This window comes from Schistocerca americana, chromosome 4, assembly GCF_021461395.2.
Source record: "Schistocerca americana isolate TAMUIC-IGC-003095 chromosome 4, iqSchAmer2.1, whole genome shotgun sequence".
In the NCBI taxonomy this organism is placed as follows: Eukaryota; Metazoa; Arthropoda; class Insecta; order Orthoptera; family Acrididae; genus Schistocerca; species Schistocerca americana.
The window spans coordinates 243,704,721-243,724,788 of record NC_060122.1 but is presented as its reverse complement, the minus strand read 5'-3'; the positions used below and the strand labels follow the sequence as shown (position 1 = coordinate 243,724,788).

Here is a 20,068-nt window from a genome sequence, read left to right as displayed (position 1 = left end):
CTCTGCGTGAAGGTGAGAGTGTGTGGCAGCTGGTTGACAGTTACCCTTTTTCACCTGCCATCGGCATGGAGCTCTCTCTGATTGAGGAACAGCGCGTCAACATCAAGTTTCTTGCAAAGCTATGCAAGAATGGCTGTGAGATTTTTGAGTGTTTTAAACAGGTTTACAGAGACAATTCTCTAAAGGAACCAACTGTGAACAAGTGATTAAAAAGGTTCCGGGATGGCCGAGAAGAAGTGGACGATGACCCTTGCCCAGGACGCCCGTCAACATCGAGTTCCAATGCAAATGTTGAACGAATTCGGGCTTGTGTTCTTAAAGACCGTAGATTGACAGTCAGAATGATTGCTGACGAGCTGTCAATCCCCAAAACAATCGTTCACAAAAACCTGACACAAAAGCGTGAAATGAAGAAATTGTGTGCGAAAATCGTACCGAAGCTCTTGACGCCAGAACAGAAAGCAAAGAGGGTTGAGTGCTGTCACGATTGGTTGGAAGCAGAGGAACAAGGGGACTTTCGCAACCGAGTCATCACTGGAGACGAGTCCTGGTTTTATGAATTCGATGTGGAGCTCAAATCTCAAAGCAAGGAATGGAAACTAGCAGGAGAACCGAGAACAAAAAAGTCGCAAAAATCAAGGACCAATGTGAAGACAATGTTGATTGTTTTCTTTGATTCTACGGGCATTGTTCACAAGGAATTTGTCCCTCCCGGCCAGAGAGTGAACGGAAATTTTTCCGTTGAAGTTCAGACACGTCTCAGAGCTCGTGTGGCCCGAGTTGGCAAAAGGGGGCAGGTGGAACCTTCATCACGACAATGCGCCTGCTCACACGTCGCTCGTTGTGCGCGAGTTTTTGGCCCGAAGCTCAATCACTGGGACAGACCACCCACCTTATTCACCCGATTTAGCCCTGTGTGACTACTTCATGTTCCTGAAATGCAAAATGGTGCTTCGGGGGCGGCACCTGGGAGATGTGGAAGCCATCAAGGCGGAAATGACACGGCAACTGAACAACATCACAACTGAAGACTTTCAGCAATGTTATCAACAGTGGAAATGGCGTTGGCAGAAGTGTATCGAGAACTTTGAAGGAGACCATATTGTAATACCCGAATAATTGTAAAATAACGTTATTATTCAACTTTTATACATATTTTCCGGACAAACCTCGTATTTACTCCTTCCACCTCTCCGCTTTCCCTTCTTTGCTTAGAACTGGGTTTCCATCTGAGCTCTTGATATTCATGCAAGTGGTTCTCTTTTCTCCAAAGGTCTCTTTTAATTTTCCTGTAGGCAGTATGTATCTTACCCCTCATGAGATAAGCCTCTACATCCTTACATTTGTCCTCTATCCATCCCTGCTTAGCCATTTTGCACTTCCTGTCGATCTCATTTTTGAGACGTTTGTATTCCTTTTTGCCTGCTTCATTTTTTGCATTTTTATATTTTCTCCTTTCATCAATTAAATTCAGTATCTCTTCTGTTACCCAAGGATTTCTACTAGCCCTCGTCTTTTTACCTACTTGATCCTCTGCTGTCTTCACTATTTCATCCCTCAAAGCTACCCATTCATCTTCTACTGTATTTCTTTCCCCCATTCCTGTCAATTGTTCCCTTATGCTCTCCCTGAAACACTGTACAACCTCTGGTTTAGTCAGTTTATCTAGGTCCCACCACCCTAAATTCCCATCTTTTTGCAGTTTCTTCAGTTTTAATATACAGTTCACAACCAATAGATTGTGGTCAGAGTCCACATCTTACAATTTAAAACCCGGTTCCCAAATCTCTGTCTTACCATTATGTAATCTATCTGAAAACTTCTAGTATCTCCAGGGTTCTTCCATGTATACAACCTTCTTTCAGGGTTCTTGAACCAAGTGTTAGCTATGATTAAGTTATGCTCTGTGCAAAATTCTACCAGGCGGCTTCCTCTTTCATTTCTTAGCCCTAATCCATATTCTCCTACTACGTTTCCTTCTCTTCCTTTTCCTACTGTTGAATTCCAGCCACCCATGACTATTAAATTTTCGTCTCCGTTCACTACCTGAATAATTCCTTTTATCTCATCATACATTTTATCAATTTCTTCGTCATCTGCAGAGCTAGTTGGCATATAAACTTGTACTACTGTAGTAGGCGTGGGCTTCGTGTCTATCTTGGCCACAATAATGCGTTCACTATGCTGTTTGTAGTAGCTTACCCGCACTACAATTTTTTTACTCATGCTGAGCTATAGACCAGCCATAAACAGAAGTTTAACCAGAGTTTTTAAACACTGATAATTTATTTGGAAAAAATATTCATATGATTAACACATTTTGGGACATTAAGTATCCAAAAACTTGTGATTTATAAAACTTAATTAAAATTCAATTTTAATGCTAGGTTAAAAATGCAGAATTCCCTGAGATTGAACAACATTCGTGAAATTCCCTGAGCTTTTCAGGTAAAATCTAATTATCTGAGGATTCATGTTTTCCAGAAGAATCCCCACCCACAAGGATTTATGTTCTTATTCATTATTTTCAAAATTGCACTTTAAATTAAGGTTACACAATTCACCAATTCATTAGCTTAAAATAAAAATAGTCATTACTTACACTGGGTTTTGCATGTGTAGTTTCTGTGGTAGCTTCATTCCCCTTTGTTAACAGGCCTGGTGAATTTGAAGCTTTAGATCTCGATTTAGGGGACTCAGAATCACTTAAACTGCTTTCCTTCCCTGGAGTGCTTGTCCCAGACTTGGATCTTGATTTTGGTGAACTTTTTTCAATGCTGTATCTTTTAGCAGGGCTGCTACCTCGACTGCTGGCACTGTTAGGGGAATTTGTTCTTGACACAGGTGGAGGTGAATGACGGAGAGCAGATTTTGGAGCAAAAGGATCAATTCTGTCATCCATACTGAGATAAGTGTGATCTTCCATGTCACACTTCAGATCCACAACTATACTGTTACTTACTTCCTCTTCAATTTCCTGTGATACATTAAATAATTCTTCAGCTACTTTTTCAGCTTCTGATGAAATATTGCCAAATTCTGGAATATCAGTAACCAATGTCTCATTAATGAAGTCCTTTAGCTCTTCCTGATTGGAGCATAAATGACTGAAATCACTTCCTTCACTCCTATAGTTTTCTTTCTTTATAGTGCCTCCATCACAACATTCCTTTTCTAGGTCTTTTTCTTGCAAACGACTAATTTCTATGATATTTTCATACAATTTATAGTCTTTATCATCTGCCTGCTGAGAGTTAACACCACCTTGCAGCAAAGGAATGGGAAGTTCCTCTGAATTATCAGGTACACTGCTTCTCAGATCAACATCTGCAGTTGGGATGTCCTGAGATCCATCAACAAATACAAGAGTTTCACTGGTTTTGCTCAAGTCTCGAGATGTGTCATCACAACTTGCTAACTGAAATGTAGTATTTCTCTCATCCGAAACACACTCTTCTGCTCCTGTGACCTCAGAAATTACAGACTCTAGTTCAGCACCTACACCTGGTTTCGGTAATTCCTTAGAACAAATCACAGCATCAAAATTTGCATACTGAGGGACCAAGTCTGAACTTTTGGAACATTCCTGAACACGTGATATAGATGTTGCTTTAGAAGATAGGCAGGTAATGTTTAAAGGAGTTTCCAAAGTAGCTATTTCCTCACATCCACCAATATCTAGTTTTGTGTTAGCACAAGCTAGATCATTACCCGTAACTGTTGGAAGACTATAAGGATTTTGATGGTTATCTTCAATACCTGAAGGAATTTCAGTACCAGTGTCTTCTACACCTACAATAATTTCATTAATACATGCACTCTGAGCATCAGTCTCCAACAAATATTGTTCTCGGTTACTCTCAATTAAAATGTGAGGTTGAACTACGCAGCCATTACATGCTATGGATGAGTCAGCACTTGTGGGGTACAAATTATTTTTTTCACTTGGAATGTGATCTTTCTCACTTGCTTCAGGTAATCCTGGAATGACAGTTGTTGCTTTCTGTGATGCCTTTAAATGTATCTCTTCATCTGCATTAATGGAACTAGAAGGGTCCTCAACTACACCACTATTAAGTACTTCATGTGCTGGAGAATGTTCACTGTCAGTATCACATTCAAGTTTCTTAACAGAAAGTACTGCAATGTCTTGTCCAACAGGAGAATTCAAATTCAATTTGTCGAGATCAGCACACAAAATACTTATATCGCCACAGGGCAATGTAGTTTCCTCTTTCTGGGTTTCAGGTGCGGGAGCACTTCCATGAGCAGATTCTTCAAAGACATTTGAATCCTCAGCTACGATACTACTACTGTGAGAAAGCCCATCTGGTGGGTCAGTTTCAGCTGCACTTTCGTATTCAGTAGTATCAGTATCTGCAAGAAAACACAGAATAATAAGTGGAATTATGTAATGATATACAGCAAAGGAACATTTACATTATATGAAAGGCACTCCAATAAAATAGTTAATTACACATTTCGTAAGTGTAGATTGTATGTATATCTGTCCTTCATGGAAATATCTTAATGTGACATTCAGAATCGGTAAATAATGTGTAGTTGCTACGTGAAGTAGGCAACTTTCCAAAAATTTGTGCAAGAAGTTTAGAGAACCCAATCATCACAAAGGCAGGCATCTTCCTCAAATTATCTCCCTTTCTCATATTTAATTCTTTAATTTTTTTCTATTATTATGGTTGTTCTGTTTTACGTTAACTACAAAAGCAGGAAACAGCAGTCAGTTTGTAATATCACATCAATGTGGGCTGAGTAAAAAAAAAAGCACTTTAGCTGTATGATGATTTTGACAAACACCCATACACACACGCCCGCGCACGCGCGCACGCACACACACACACACACACACACACACACACACACACACACACAGTCAACAGTGGAAAGTGCAGCAGATGCATCTCATAATAATCTATAACAGTGATTCCCAGACTGTATCTTACTTTACTTTACTTTTAGTGTGAAACGGATAATGAGAAAACGGACTGATAAAAGTAGCAGCTACAGAAAATGGGTTTACTGCAGAACATTTGTTTTGGACTGTACGCTGAACACATGAAGGTCGGATTGTATGTCCCCTCCCATTCATTACAGCTGTCACTGTCTTGGCCCGGAATGGTACACCTTGTTTTGATGTTGATATTCTGCCTGGGTCTTGCCGATTTTTCTCTAGTCTTTGAGCCGCTTTGCAACTGTTGCGAACTTATGAGGTACACTGATGTGTAGCGCAGCAATAGTCACCATGCAGTGAACAGTTTGTTGTTGTTATTGTCACTTTGTTGGGCATTATGTTAAATGGTATCGTGATATGAAGAACAACTGCATCTGGAACAAGACTCAGGATGTATACGTGGACAAGGAAAAAAAATTCCCGGATTTTTCGAGGATTCCCCGGTTAATAATACGCTTTCTCCCGGGTGAAAATACACTTTTTCCGTGTTAAGTGACAGTATACTCTTCCTTGGCACTGTAACAGTCATCAGTCTTTTGAATATTTATGGTTTTAAATACCGATGTAGAATTTCCTGGCACTTTAAAAAACAAAACTTACGGTGAAAAACACATTTATAAAGACCTTTGGTGTGCAGCAAATTGTACGCTGCATATTTTCGTATTATGAAGGTATTAATTTGAATTCCACCGAACAACGCACATCACTTTCCGAAGCATTGAAATCGAGATAGCGATGTGCTTTTGTAAGCGTCATAGCTCATTCACATGATCTCGCCAATTGATAACAGCAATAGGACACGTGATGTAGTCAGTCAATAGCAAGATCACTCTTAAGTAGTGCGAATACACAAATAAGAAAAGTTAAAGGCTTAAATTAATATACATAGCAATCACATATAATATTGGTCTCGAAGATTAATAAGTTGGAAGAGAAGCTAAGCTTCCACATATAATGTTGATCTTTTTTGCGCGTGTTACACTTTAAGATACATCACACAAATGTGCTAGCAAAATTTTTAATAACAACGCAAATGTCTCATCTTCTGGGCTCGAAATTCTTCTCAATAGTCGTCCTCAAATAGCTGATTTTTAAATGAGAGTCAAACGCTTTGTGATTTAAGAAATTCATCGTACATTCTCGCACATAGTTCATCTTGCATAAAAGGAAATCTGCTTTGAATGTAACGCTTTTCAAACCACCATTCGCAATATTTTCCCGTGACCTGTTAGAAATAGGTTCGTTTCAGCAGTTGCAAGAAAGCGCCAGATAACTGACGTCACTGCGCTTGCGCAGCTACGATGACGCAGAAAGCCCATGTGTTCGTACGAGTAAAACATTAAAAGATCTTACATTATGTCATAAAAGAAACAAGACATCAATGGATACTTCACGAGCGTCGGGATTTCGCGAACCATACTAAAATGCATAAATCGGCTTAAAATGCACATCCGCATGTAAATTTTCTTGGAGTACCAGTACTCATGTTTGCTAGCATAATGCCATATGTGCACTTGAATTCAGCGAACAGTTCAAACTAGCCAATAGCGTGAAATTAAACACTTCGTTTCAAATGAATTGACTGCCTCAGTAGAAAGGATTAATAAAAGCCAAATCTCTTTAGCAAACCGGCAAAAATAACTTCATTGTTCTGTAAGGCGATTAATGCTTGACTGTCAAAGGTGGAAATAAAATCTGAAGCTATTAACATATTTTAATGCCGTAATTATGCGAACGTATTTTAATTCATTTGATAGCTCCTGGCCACAGAAATCTGTTTTGTAATCATTTAATGTGAGAGCAGTAAACCAAGAGGAAACAACAAAATCACTGAACGTAAACACAGGTCACGTGGAGACGACCCACCTCCCCACCACAACTCAGACTGCTCTGTGCATCAGCCCCAGATCTACGATGTTTCCGATCAGGGGCAATATTAAGTAGTGGTGCCCAGCCGCACTTCCATAACCGGAAGCGGGAGAAGGTACTACTCATACGTGACTCAACTGCGCATGCACTGTTCCTAAGGCCTTTGACACGCTTTACTGTTGGCAGACGCTTGTATGAGCACTGTTTTGTTGTTGTATATGGCGCATTTCCTTTGCAACTAAAGTTTTTTTTTCTCCTCCCTGTTCATGTTTTGTTGCTGCAGTATCATTCTGCAGAAGCGGGATACAATAATATCCTTTGTTGGAGTATTGGTTCTTACCAGTCAAAATCACAAAAATTTAATTGAAAACTAAAACAATGAAAAATTCCCGAAATTCTAAACAATTCCCAGGTTTTCCCCGGTTTTCTCCTGCACGAAAAAATTCCCGGGTTTTTCCCAGATCTCCCGGGTCGTATACACCCTGAAGACTGTGCATATTATGAGCTAATTTGTGAGTACTATATAGTTGTGATGTGATATTTCACTCGAGTGTGTGGCTTACACATGACTTGTGTTTTATTTTAAGCACGAAGTGGTTTACGTGAGGAAGCTTCCTTCACCTCCAAGGATGTAATTAAAAAACCTCAACCAATACTTAATTGCAAGTATGATTAAAATTACTGACAATCTGGTTTTACACTAAATGCCAGTACATGCACCTATTGACTATTTTCAAAGGGAATCTGCATTTTGTAAAAAAAGAATCCAAATTTGTGGCAAATATTATGATAACTGATGTAAGTTGATAAAGCTTACCAGTCCTCTGAATGGTTAAGGTTTCATACACTGGTGTAGAACTTCCCAGCACTTTTGAGAGGGCAAGGAAGGGGAAGGAGAGGGTGGGGAGGGGGGGGGGGGGGCAGCAGGGGGCGCGGAGAGAATCACATTTTGGAAAGATCTTTGATGTGCAGCAGTATGTACTCTGCATATTTTCATATTAAGATATGCTGCATACCTTCGTATTACGAAATTATAAACTCTAATTCTACCAAACACAACAGGTTAATTTCTAAATCATTGAAACAGACTGCGATGTGCTTTTGTAAGCCAATCATGGCTCATCACACGTGATCTCGCCAGCTGAAGATACCAGACATTCAGAGTATAGGACACATGATGTAGGTACCATATAGCAACATCACCATTAAGAAGTACAAGCATGCAAATATGAAAAGTTAATGGTTTAAATTAATATACACAGTGCAGCTACAAGAAAAGCTAAGCTTTCACATATAATACTGGTCTTTTTTGTGCGTGTCACACTTTAAAGTACATGAGACAAAAGAGCCAATAAAATTTAAAATGATGACATAAATGACTGGTCGTCTGGGCTTGAAATTCTGTGGCTGGTCCTCAAAGTGTTATGTCTTAAATGGGAGTCAAACACACTATGGTTTAAGAAAGACCTCGGACATTCTCACACGGCATAATTTATCTTGTGTAAAAGGAAATTTACTTTGAAAGTAATGCTTTTCAAACCACCATTCACAATATTTTCCCGCGAGTGTTAGAAATAGGTTTGTTTCAGCAGCTGCTAGAGAGCGCCAGAAAACAGGTGTTACTATGCGCGCGCAGTTACAATGACGAAGGAAGCTTGTTTGTTGATACGTATAAAACATTAAGAGATCTTACATTAGGTCATAAAAGAAACAGGACATCAGAGGATACTTAAACAGCATCAGAATTTCGTAAATCATACTAAAATGCGTAATTTGGCTTGAAGTGCACATTTGTGTATGTCCAGATTCATAATGAAGTAGGCCCCAACTTGATATAAAGCGTTTCAGTGTGGTTTTCGGTATTTAAGTTTTCTTGAAGAACCAGTACTATATTACCTCATGTCTGGTTCTTTATTATGGCATAATGCCATACATGCCAGAGGATGAAAATGAGCACTTGAAATTTAGCGAAGAGTTGAAACTAGCCAATAGTGTAGAATGAAACACTTCATTTCAAATACATTGACTGCATCAGTGGGAAAGATCAATAAAAGCCAAATTTCTTTAGCATCTTAGCCTTCAGTAATGATGTGAATGTTCATTAATGCACTTGATAGCTCCCGGGCACAGAAATCCATTTTGTTTCTATTTGATGTGAGAGATGTAAACGAAAAGGAAACAGCTAAATCACCAAATGTAAACATGGGTCATGTAGAGAGTATCACTCTCCCTACTACTTCCCAGATTGCTCTCTGCACATGACTGAATTTGGCAGCCAGTGGGTGCCAGAAAATTTTTTCCAGGTAGCCTCTGGCTACTTGTTCCTACTTCCGATACAGATGACAGCTGCACTCAAGTAGGTAGAAGAAGAAGAAGAAGAAGAAGAAGAAGAAGAAGGAGGAGGAGGAGGAGGAGTTACTGCTCATTTGCAATGCAACTGCGCATCCGCATTAGCCCTCTGGCAACTGCTCAAATGAACACTCATTGGAAGCAGCTTATTGTCATGATGTATTACATAGTCTTCGTCATAAATCCTTTGACACAGTTTGCTGTTGACAGATGCTTGTGTGTGTGTGGCGTGTTTTGTTGTTGTAAATAGCACATTTCCTTTGCAACTTAAGTTTTAAACTAAAACAAGGAAAAATTCCTGGGTTTTTCCCAGTTTTCTACCGGATGAAAAATTCCCGGATTTTCCTGGGGCATATGACTGGTGTATCAGACAGGATGTGAGGGTTAATCCTAAGAAGACTGTTGTGGTGTGATTAACGAAGAGGCGAGAATGGACCCCTCACATTAAGAGCATCTGCTCCAAGCCGAAAAGTACTCTAGTGAGTACCAGAAGGGCTTGTAAAAACTGGGGTCTAAGCCAAAGAGGTATGCACTGGATATACACCAAGGTGGTTAGACCTAGGATTTTCTACAGGGCTGAAGTGTGTTGGAAGAAGTAGAACACCAGGTTGCATCTAAGGAGCTTGCTAAGGTGCAAAGACTAGGCTGCTTAGCCATAACAGGTGGAATTAGCAGCACACCAACCGCTAGGATGGAAGCCATGCTGGACGTGCCTCCACTACACCTTTGGGTCAAGACGGAGGCAGCAGCTGGGGCATACAGACTTAAAACTGGCAAAAACTGGATCTCACTGGGATATCCAGAATCACACACCAACTTAATGAGTTAGGTAAATATGGAAATGGCTGGGGAAATGCCGGCTGACTATATAATAACTCCTAACTGCTTCAACAAGTCTTACAATATAATAATTGGAAGCAAGGAGCAGTGGGAAAAAACAGTTCAACACTGTACGGGGGACACCGATGGGTCGAAATCAGACCAAGGCGTTGGGGCAGGGGTGTACGGGGTTCACCCAAGACTGGAGGGCATTATCTCTCTACTTAAACTGGCCTCTGTATTCAAAGCTGATATTACTGCAATCGGGGCATATGTAGAGGAGAATATGTGTAGGTGCTACAAGGACCATAGCATCTACATCTATTCAGACAGCCTGGCAGCCCTGAAATCACTGGCAGTTCCTGCAATGAGATCTAAGATTGTTGCAGAATGCCACAGGTCTCTGGTGGAGCTAGGGGGAAGCAACAGGGTAAACCTAGTGTGGGTCCCTGGCCACTCAGGGACCTGTGGCAATGAACAAGTCGACAGATCGGCCAGGATGGGGGCAAATACTCCATTTATTAGACCGGAACCTGTCCTGACAAAACAGCACGTAGAATAATAGACCAAGGTGCTTCAACAAAAACATGATAAGGTAATGATGCGCAAGCTATGCTTTAAGAGAAGCTCTGTAATCCTGGCATTTAACAGGAAAGAGATCAAACTCATCACGACTGATGACCGGCCCTGGGAATTTCAAAAAACACCTACACACAATGGGTATAATGGAAGAGAACCCTATGTGATGAGGGTGAAGAAACTACATCACACTTAATCTTCGAATGCATGGCACTGGAGAGTAAAAGATACAGAATCTTCGGGACAACTAGATCTGAAGAAATTGTGTCTAACAAAAAAACTAGTAAAGGGACTCCTTGCACTATTTAAGGGGAGCCGGAGGTGCCTATGCTGGCCATGTTAAAATCACTAAGTTTGAGGAACATTTATGAATAAACTACCAAATAGAAAAATTGATTTTTTTTTTTTTTTTTTTTTACATATAGAGTGGTTTAGTATTGCAGTTATGACAGGGGGATTTTGGAGTATCTTTTCTAGTTTCCTTCCAATTATTTTTTTTATTAATGACCCAATTTTTTTTTTACAAATAATTGCTTTATAATTAAACCGAAATGAAACTACTCAACATATTGCCAAATGGCTGTGTTACAATGTAAGTTTGACCACTAGGAGTGCTGTATAAAAATTTCATCTCTCTAGCTTGAGTGGATTTTGAGAAAATGTTCTTTATATTCAAAAAATTCAAATTTACGGGAAATGGCTATCAAAGTTTCTCAATACATTCCTGCACTATAGGATGGATTATCAGGGTCTTCTTCTTCATCCTCCAAAAGCTTCCTCTTCTGTCTTCTTTTCTGGCCTGTTGTTCCATCATACTTCATATGCCTTTCTCTTCTTTCTGCTCCTCTTATCCTTTCTCTGTCAATATTTCTTAGTGCTCGTACAGTGTTCACCCCAGCTGTAAATCCTAATGCCTTCAGAACTTCACACTGTTCCCTTGGTTGTAGGTTGCTATTGCATCATAAATGCCAAAGTGCAGTGTTTTCATGCTTACAAACACCCTTTTAGGAATCACTTTCCAAATCAAATTGTTTACGCTCTCATTAGGATTCTGCGTCTTTCCGTGTAGACATTTGTGTAACAATTCTGGCTGTGCTAAGTCATGAAAAATTGGTTTTATTGCATTTATCACAGCTGCTGGCAAACCATGTTTGTGATCATAGTCCTTTTTTGCATTATATTTGCACCAGGAATCTTTTGGGCACAGGCTGTGTTGAGGGTATTCATTGGAAGAGGCAGTATGAAGGAACAATGCCCACACTGCTTTTCGCATGTCACTAACATTACTAGTATTTTGCCTTATAGCATACCCATGGTATCTCTGTAGACGTTCAATCACCTCATCAGTAAGCCTGCCTCTCCCTCCTATTGTCTTTCCATCACTGAGCTTACTTGAACCCAAAGTTAGTTTGAGCCTTTGAAGCCGTGCACCCATACGCTTTTGCGCGTGCCCAATGCATTCCAACTTTTCAACTACAAATTCATTTCCATATGGTTTCAGTTCCTCTATAGTCTTGAAACCTTTGGAGTCACCATCCCCAAGGTAGTATTTGTACCCAATGTTGTATCTGGGAACTGAACGTTCAAAAATTTGTTTCACTCCATCCACTTCCATTGCTCCACTTGATCCACTAAAATTTGCCTCACAGGTTCCACTGTCATCTCCTTTGATTTTATTTTTGCACCTACAATGTTTTGATAATATTGCAACATCTATCCCTTTTGCACTATCACCACAAGTAGCAGTTACAACCCCATTCAGGGATTTATGACCCCTCTTTTGCCAGGAACCATCTAATGCCACTACCAAATCCCTAGAACCACCGTTCATTTCTACAGATTCCTCCACTACTTCCTTCATGGTTTTCAAAGCCACATCTTCAACAGAGGATCCTACCAGTTCACAGTGGTACCCAAATTTGCTTGGAGGTGATGGCAAGTTCATAATACCACAAAACAGTTTACCAGCAGCAGACCCTTTTCCAATTGATCGAAGACCATACACAAGTCGAACATTCACATCAAACACTCTAGATCGTCCATTTTCACCAAAGAGACTGGCATGTGAATTGTAGAAAGTCACTTGATACTTGCAACATGCACAGATTATCTTCATCTCACAAGCTAAACCAAAGTGCTTTGTTATCTCTAGTCCCACTCATACACTTGAACACATTTTGCACAGAACACTTTCTTTCAGCACAGAAGATGATAATCCAATATTCAGTACTTCGTTAATATCATCACTGTCACTAACATATTCATGAAATATGTCACTTCTACCAGTCAGCTTCTTGCTAGAAGATGTCACAGGGCTATGGCCGGCCATGTGTTGCTTAGCAGAAGAACGCACTGTTTCAGTAATTGTAGTATAGCAACTTGGTATTAGTGTTAATTTTCTTTTCCCTACGTTCTTCCTCTTCTTATATACACGGTTACTAAAACGTGGCATTGCAACCAGAACAATGCTTTACACAAGAAGTATAATACTACAAACAACAGGCGCAAGACTGAACTAATTCGAAACGGTAAACAGCAAAGAGACAATGTTCCGCACTCTTAGCACTTCATTTGTCACAGAAAACAATGTAACCAATCCTTGCACACTCGCTGTATGCGTAACGCAAGGTACTGTATGCGTAACAGGCCGAGAAAATCCCAAGCAGTTCGCCAGGAAGTCACGAGAGGGTGTTAGATGCATTCAGCGGCCGCCCATTTCCTCTGCAGGCGTGGGGGGGGGGGGGGGGGGGGGGATGGTAATAACCACTTCTAGGGCGAGTAGAACAATAATTGAAAGTTTACATTAAAGAGGAATGTTCCAATTAATTTTTGGTAAGGGGGGGGAGAAGAAGGAGAGCGTAATTTTTTGGATTTGACCACCTCCGGCTCCCCTTTTAGGGCACTGGTTGGCTTTACTAGATATACAGATAGTGATACGGCACAATAGACTCATTTTCGGTGTGGGCAGTGGCGGGTTAGACCTAAGCTGTTTTAGCTTCCCTGTCCAAATCAAATCAATCCGGGGGCATATACACCCTGCAAAAGCCTCATACCTTGTTAGTTTTAGAATTGCAGAGGAAGAAAAACCTCACACAGTTGAGGAATCTTCCTTACTGCCCGTGGCTAGACATGGTCCAAGCAGTTTTTGGTGAAAAAGTGCCCAAAGAAATACACAATGTTCCACTATCCAACAATATGGTAAAAACAAGAATTAAAGACATGTCTTCTGATATTGAAGAAATGTCATTATTACAACTGCAGGAGAGCAGTTATTTTGCTCTTCAAACAGACCAGATTATGGATGTCACAAACATGGTGCAGCTACTTGTTTTTGTACTTCTGACAGTCATGAAGATATAGGAGAAGAGTTTTTATTTTGGAAACTGCTTGAGTCGAATGCTACTGCAGGAAACATTTTCGATGTGGTTGACATTCACTTGTTAAAAGCATGTATTCCTGTGCAAAAATGCATTTGTGTTTGTACAGACAGGCCCATAGCAATATATGATCACTTAACAGGGCTGGCAGCAAAAGTGAAGAAAGCTGCATCTGTTTGTTTATGCAAACACTGTATAGGACAACCACCGAAAAGCATTGGCTTCCAAGCATAAGCGCAAAACTCTTCGTATTGTTTTGACAGACACAGTAAAGGTCATAAACTTATTAAGGCAAGGGCTCTAAACCCACAGCTATTCATATTATTGTATGAAGCTATGGCAGATAAATTTAGAAGTTTGCTTCTTCATACTGAAGTAAGATGGATGCCTCACAGCAAGATTTTAAACTGAATATTTGAACTGGGGTCCAAGGTTTTTACGTTTCTCAGTCACAATGAATGACATGCTTTTTCGCTGATGATCAGTGGTTATCTTGAGTAGTCTATTTAGCTGCTATCTTTGACAGGTTTCAGTTTTGGAATATGGCCTTACAACAATGAGGCACAACTTCCTTAGCAGATAACAAAATACAGTCTTTCAAAAAGAAAGCTGACTCTCTTCAATTCACAAGTACTGAATAACAACTTTTTCACTCTCTCTTCTCTTACATCATTTTTTGGAAGACAGCAAACTACCTGGCATTGAAGATTTAGTTCGAGACATTATTATACATTTAAACATACTTCAAAAAGGTTTTGAAAGTCATTTATTATGCAAAATATGACTGGATAAAAAATTCATTTTCTGGAAAAATACTGGACGAAAGAAACACCACAATGACTAGTGGTAGTTTGCTGGAGGATGCTTTCAAAAAGAAAACCCTCTCTTTTCAAACAAACATCTGATTTTTCGTGCCATTTTTTACTGCTTACATGTGTGAAAGTGGGTTTTCTGAGTTGCTGTACAGAAACAGAATTTGTGTTGGAGAAAACTTGGGAGTTAAATTAAGCTCATCGAGCCAGACTTTGATGCTCTGATTTAAGATAAACAGCAATGTGCTTCCAGCTGAAACATGCACTTGTTTTTTCATCAGAATCTAAATTTGAAAACTGACTAATTACAGATTTTGAAGTCTGATTTTTTATTTGATTCTGAATTTTTTTATTGTTTGGACTTCAATTTACGCTATTCCATGTTCAGTTTATTACTCTTTTGGACAACTGGTTTATATTATTAGTGATGTACAATTTACAAAAATATTTTTAATGTAGTTCCTCTCTCAGTCAGTAAATATTTGTGTCAGCAGTGACCCATAATTTCATATTATTTGCTACAAACAAGTAGGGTAAGGTGAACATGAATGACAGTAAAATAGTACTTCTATGAAACCTTATTACTTGTATGTGTCATATTTCTAACATGTATATTAAACTGTCAAGTGGTGCACAGTGCCAAAGTGTCTGGGAACCCCTGGTCTATACAAGAAGAGAATGCATGCATTTCATTGAATACCTTTCCTTAGAATTTGAAATTATTTGGTCAATATTGGTCCTCAATTGTCCAAACATCACTTAGGAAAAAGAAGTATATGATTTGCACCACACGAATGTGTCAAATCTGTTCCAATCTTCTGGTTTACGAAGACTTCAGCTCTGGACACCATAAATTTAATGGCCAGACAACTCTTGAAGATAATAACGGAGTTACCAAGTATGTTTCACATTCAAATCCATGACTGTGTACCACTTTAAATTTCTTGTCACTTCCACAAACACAAATGTCCTAAAGTTAGATACCATATTACGCAGTCAAAGTCTGATGGTCTAATTTCAACTCCATCTTAATTAACATACTATTCCATTGGCAAGTAAATACATTTTTGTGTTTTGCATTAACATAACCAGCATTATGCCTGTACGCCATATGGGCACGCGTGTATTGGTCATGTGTATGGCAGTCATATCCTGTACTGGTGCAGCTTTTTCATTCGCTTAAATCTATTTTTGTGCATGACTATTTTACCCAAGGAGTCAATTTACAAGTGTGTCTGTACTGAACATGTTGTAGGAACATTGGACACCAGCTGTTGGAACTATCATGGAGAACAGAAAAAGCCTACCACCAAGACTCAAAACAAGGAAGCTGAAGCAAAATGATGATTTTCAAATCTCTCCATAAAAATACTGGCAACCACTGGAAACAGGGCTGCCTATAGTTATACCTTCAGTCTGATCATAATATTGACTCCCATAGAGCAACAGAGTATCATCAAATTTCTCCGCAATCAGTACAAGTGAGTTTACATGATTTATACACAGAGGAAGATGAAGCAATGACTATGATGTACCCTCCCTATATATGACCTGTTTCAGCCAAAATCAGCAGGAATTTCAGGAATGTTAACATCAATCAAAATAAGAGGACAACTGGGAAATGTGAAGGATGACACGGGACTACAAAAACCAGGAATTTATAATATACCTTGCCAAGATCACACTCTGTAAATTTGTCACATGAGTAGGAAAGTGGAAAGCAGGTGCAGAGAACATAGGAGGCATACCCCACTAAAACAGGCAACTATTTCAGTCATTGCCATGCACTATCTGACACTAAATCATTCCACGAACTATGATGAAACGAGGGTTCTGGCACAGACCTCCTGCAGGGTGTATACGCGAACAAGGAAAAAAAATTCCTGGATCTCCCGGTTACAAATACATTTTCTCCCAGGTGAAAATACACTTTTTCCGTGTTAAGTAGCAGTATACATCCCGTTGGAACAGTAAAACTTATCAATCCTTTGAATGGATATGGTTTTATACAGCAGCGTAGAATTTCTCGGCACTTTAGGAAACGAAACTCAGGAGGAAAAAATGTGTTTTGGAAAGATCTTTGATGTGCAGCAACATGTACACTGCATACTTTCGTATTACGAAAGCATAAATTCTAATTCCACCAACAGGAAAAGTTAATGGTTTAAGTTAATATACATAGTGTTGCTACAAGAAACGCAAAGCTTTCACATATAATGTTGAACTGTATACCGTATCTTACACTTTAAGATATATCACACAAATACGCCAGTAAAATTTTTAATACCGACATAGATCTCACATCTTCTGGGCTCGAAATTCTTCTAAATGGCTGGTCATCAAAGAGTTGATTTTTAAATGAGAGCAAAAGCTCTGTGGTTTAAGAAATGCATCGTACATTCTCACACATAGTTCATCTTGCGTAAAAGGAAATTTACTTTGAAAATAACGCTTTTCGAACCACAATTTGGAATATTTTCCCACGACCTGTTAGATTCATTTCAGCAGTTGCCACAGAGCGCCAGATAAGAGGCTTTACCGCTCTTGCGCAGCTACGGTAACATAGGAAGCCCGTATGTTCGTACATGTAAAACATCAAAAGATCTTTCTTACATTATGTCATTAAAGAAACAAGACATCAGAGGATACTCCAAGAGCATCGGAATTTCGTGAACCATTCTAAAATGCATAGTTCGCCTTAAAGCGCACATTCGTACGTCCTGATTCCCAATGACGTAGGCCTCTATCTGATATTACGCTTTTCGGTGTGATTTTCGGGACTTAAGTTTTCTTGGAGTACCAATACTGTACTATCTCATATTTGGTTCCTTATTATGGCATAATGCCATACGTGCTAGAAAATGAAAACGTGCACTTGAAATGCAGCGAACAGATGAAACTCGCCAATAGTGTGGAATTAAACACTTTGTTTCAAATAAATTTACTGCATCAGCAGAAAAGCTTAATAAAAGCCAAATTTCTTTGGAAAACCAACAAAAATAACTATTGTTCTGCAAGGCAATTAATGCTTGAATGTCAGAAAGATGGAATTAAAATAAAATCTGAAACTAGTGACATTTTTAGCCTTCCGTAATTATGTGAATGTATTTTAATTCACTTGATAGTTCCCAGCCACAGAAATCCGTCTTGTTTTCATTTGACATGAGAGCAGTAAACGAAGAGGAAACAGGAAAATTACTAAACGTAAACACTAAAACTCAGACTGCGCTGCGCATCATGACGTCCGGAAAAAACTTTTAACGACTTTTCAAAAATAAGTTCATTTTGTAGCGCACATCTTTCTGAAGAGTCTGATACACAAAACATATATCTTTGAGGAAATGTAAGACATGTTATTTGGTCTTAAGTGCGCTGAAGTGCAGTGCCACACCTCATTAAACAACATTCTCATACCGCACGTCACTGTGTTTCGCTCTGTGCAACTCAAACGTGTATATTTTATAATGGATGCCATCGAACTATTTCAGGACAGTGGTAATTAAAATGTCCTGTAGTGCCTCTCCTGCTCCCAGTCGGCCGGTCTGATATCGTGCCCGTTTTAAAAAGAAAAAAAATACAAAAATTGTAATTAATACTGAATGGGATTAATTGTAACCGGGAAACAAGAACTCTTCAGAAAATCTGGACTCTTTATTGCATATTAGCTAATAACTTGCTCTTCTGTGTGACATAAAACTAAATATAGGGTACCTAAAACCAGTAAAGACAAGAGACAAGCCAGACAGTACACATTTCTTCAACCTTAGGTCCTAGCGATTTTTCTCTATCTTGCTACAGCTTCACACGGTGTGCTTTCCTTTCTGCGATAGAACTATTACCTCATCAAAGTTTGTCAAACGTTTGGCTACACGAAAAGTCGAAATGTCATCATCTAATACTGAAAAAGCTGTCAATACAAATAGTACCCAAGACTCGTGTGGTTTCTCGATCTGATTTCGTCTATTTGTCATCATGTGCGGGATAAAACAAAAAGGTCCTTTCTAATATTGTAGGAATTGTGCGTTTTGTCTGCTGGAAAGTTAATTTCTAGATGCGCCGAGGATTCCCCTGGGAGAGACATCACGTACACTATGTACGCATCCAAAAATCAACTTAGACTGTGTTCAAAAACGTCCAAAAACCATCAGGGTTGAATAATCGATTGCCCGACGTGCGCTGGATGCTAGATGCTTTGTGAAACATGTCCCCCCCCCCCCCCCTCCAAAATTTTGCCGCCCGATTCAGATACATGCGTGAACCTGGCAGCTTGGGCGCGCCAGTAAACATTTTCCAGGTACCTCATGTGGCTGGTTGCTGCTACTGCTGCTTACATAGCCAACAGCCACACTTCAGTAGCCAGAAGCAGAAAAAGTTATTACACGTATGCGACTCAACTACGCATGTGCATCAGCCAACTCGTAACGGCTTAAATGAATCTCAATGTAACCCGTTGTGACGTCACGCTCATCAAAGGCAATTTGTTGTTATGAAGCATTGCATTGTATTCCTAAAGCATTTGTCACATTTTGCTGTTGACAGATGCTTGTATGTGCACTGTGTTATTTTATATGGCGCATTTCCTTTGCAATTTAAGTTTTATTTTCGTTTTTTTCTCTTGTTCATGTTTTAATGCTGCAGTATTATTCTGCAGTAGCGGGATACAGTAATATCCACTGTTAGAGTATCAGTTCTTACCAGTCAAAATTACAAAAAATTAACTTAAAACGAAAATAACGAAAAATTTTCGGAATTGTAAAAGAATCCCGGGTTCTTCCCGGTTTTCTCCCGGATGAAAAAATTCCTGGGTTTTTCCCAGATCTCCCGATTGTCCCGGGTCGTATACACCCTGTCCTGATACTGGGACAGTGTTTTAAAGAGTCAATAGAGATAAAGATACGCTTCAAATCGCATCGGACCGAAGACGAAAGGCCAGCGCATGGACAGTAACAGCTGACCAAATATGGAGCACCAGCACTCAGCCTGGCCCACCAGATCTAAGACACAACACCTAAAACCATGTTCATGCTGGCTGTGCAAAACCATTACAAGAGATTCAGTGTAGCATGGCGCATCCGATGTGGATGCCAAACCATGCTGCTTTGTGCAACAATGAACACGTTTCGCACAGTGTTAGTATATCAAAAGAAATAGTTTGTGTGTGGCTGTTTCATAGCGTTTATTTTTTCGCATTGTTACTGAAGTGCATGTGCGCACACCAGAAAATTTCTGCGCGCCAAACACACACACTGTTCCAACCTGCACAGCTCTGCACTGCTCAGCGCCATTCTGCA

General features: G+C 39.6%; 1 protein-coding gene across 1 annotated transcript in view; it reads right to left on the bottom strand.

The window, feature by feature from the left end:
- LOC124613874 (transforming acidic coiled-coil-containing protein 1) overlaps positions 1–20,068 on the bottom strand; it is a 191,626-nt gene that overhangs the window by 80,905 nt on the left and 90,653 nt on the right. The window contains exon 6 of the mRNA XM_047142601.1: positions 2,603–4,377. Coding sequence (XP_046998557.1) covers positions 2,603–4,377 — 1,775 coding nt within the window. The remainder of the gene's footprint in view (positions 1–2,602; positions 4,378–20,068) is intronic.